Source organism: Lipotes vexillifer, unplaced genomic scaffold (genome assembly GCF_000442215.2).
Source record: "Lipotes vexillifer unplaced genomic scaffold, Lipotes_vexillifer_v1.1 scaffold946, whole genome shotgun sequence".
NCBI lineage: Eukaryota > Metazoa > Chordata > Mammalia > Artiodactyla > Lipotidae > Lipotes > Lipotes vexillifer.
The window spans coordinates 849,808-851,477 of record NW_006776646.1 but is presented as its reverse complement, the minus strand read 5'-3'; the positions used below and the strand labels follow the sequence as shown (position 1 = coordinate 851,477).

Below are 1,670 nucleotides of genomic sequence, written 5' to 3'. Positions count from 1 at the left end.
GGCCCCGCATCGGGAAAGGCCACAACAGTGCGAGGCCCGCGTACCCCAAAAAAAAAAAAAAAAAAAGAACTTGAAATACGATAGAAGAAGTGGAAAAAGTTGTGCATTCTAGAGTCAATGAGCTTTACCACTGGCAGCCGGTTTACTCTGATTCTTCAATGTTAAGTGGAGGAGCTTCTTAAAGATTGAGTTTTCTAAAGTGTATCAGTGGCATCTCCTACCCCAGGTTTTTAACAAGACAATTGGAGAAAGGACACACCTAATTATTAAATTAAATAAAGAACTTAGTCACCAAAGGGCTGAAATAAAGATTTCTTTACCTTTCCATCTGTTGTCTCAACAATTATTCTGCCATCATCTCCACCCCCTTTAATCTCAGCCTCAACAAAAGCATTCTTCACATCATGAATCCAGCATTTCTTCTTCCCTACAGAGGGGGAAAAAAATGGATATTTAACTACAGTCCCTGTAGAAAATGTACATTGGACACTTTCATACTGATGGACATGGTCTCATTTCTGCTAAGTCTGCTTGTTGACCTGGTGTCACCAATATAGGAAGTTGCAAAGTTAGATAAAATAATGAACGCTCACCCTGAAGATAAACCTACATAAGGACTGTTTAGGAGCAAGAAGCATTTCAGCAAGTGGAGATTGGGAACATTTTGCTACCAGACAGTTACCTGCCAAAACCTTACCCACCTCTCCCAATCCCCACACTCACAGCCCCAGGTGCTTAGTGGTTGGCCTGGTGCTCTCACCCTTCCCAGCTCCCTCCAAAAAACTTCCCTCAGAAAGGTCTGGTTACAACTAAGTGAAAATTTAGGTTAGTGGCCATGTCTGTCCGTCAGGGTTTCTTTAGACCTTATTTTTAATTTTGGAATGAAAGCCTGCTAAGAGAATTATACGGTAGACTTGGAGGGGGGAGAATTGGGGAGAGAGAATATGGATGATTGCTGTCATACAGCATAACTGATTCATATTATTTTTCCCCATATATTGTTTTTCTCTCCCCCTGCCTCCTCAACCCCATGTCTCACACCTTAGCAAAGCAGCCCTCTACAAAGCAATGAACCAATAAGAGGCTTTGGGTGACACGAGCCAGAATTCTTATGAACGTCTGAGGCAGCTTCTCTTGGCCTCGCTGGGATGCTTCTCAGCTCCTCTCCCACCTGAGGCAGATCACTAGGGAAGATGAATAAGAAAGAGTCTCTTAAAGGAAAGTGAGTCTTACCACAAGCCCACAGAAATCCCCATTCACAGCTCCTCAGGTAGATAGTGGGGAGGGGACAAGGAGAGCATTTGGCTGGAAGAGGGAAAATCTGAGCCTAGGGCTGTGGGATGCACAGGGGAGACCCTACTGCAGCCACAGCACTGGCGGGTAGTGCCAACTCCATCCCACCTCCCCAACACATGAATCACAAAAGCTAGCAAGCCTCACTCCTGCAGGATGGGCAGCCTTGCCAGAAGCTCTCAGAGGCTCTCCCCAGAGGTGGACAATAGGACTTGAGGACTGAGTGTGGAAGAAGGAGGTGAAGCTGGGCAGCACGCACCCCTCTTCCATCACACTTGTCTCTGAAAAGAATTTCATTGCTCACTACTTTCCTGCCATCACCACCTACACTGTGTTCTCTTTGCCTTTCCCTGGTTAGAACCAATTCACCACTCAAA

The 1,670-nt window shown here is 45.6% G+C and overlaps 1 protein-coding gene across 1 annotated transcript in view; it reads right to left on the bottom strand.

Moving 5' to 3' along the window:
- MYH15 (myosin heavy chain 15) overlaps positions 1 to 1,670 on the bottom strand; it is a 187,605-nt gene that overhangs the window by 182,673 nt on the left and 3,262 nt on the right. The window contains 1 exon segment of the mRNA XM_007450546.1: positions 321 to 427. Within this exon segment, the coding sequence (XP_007450608.1) occupies positions 321 to 427 (107 nt within the window).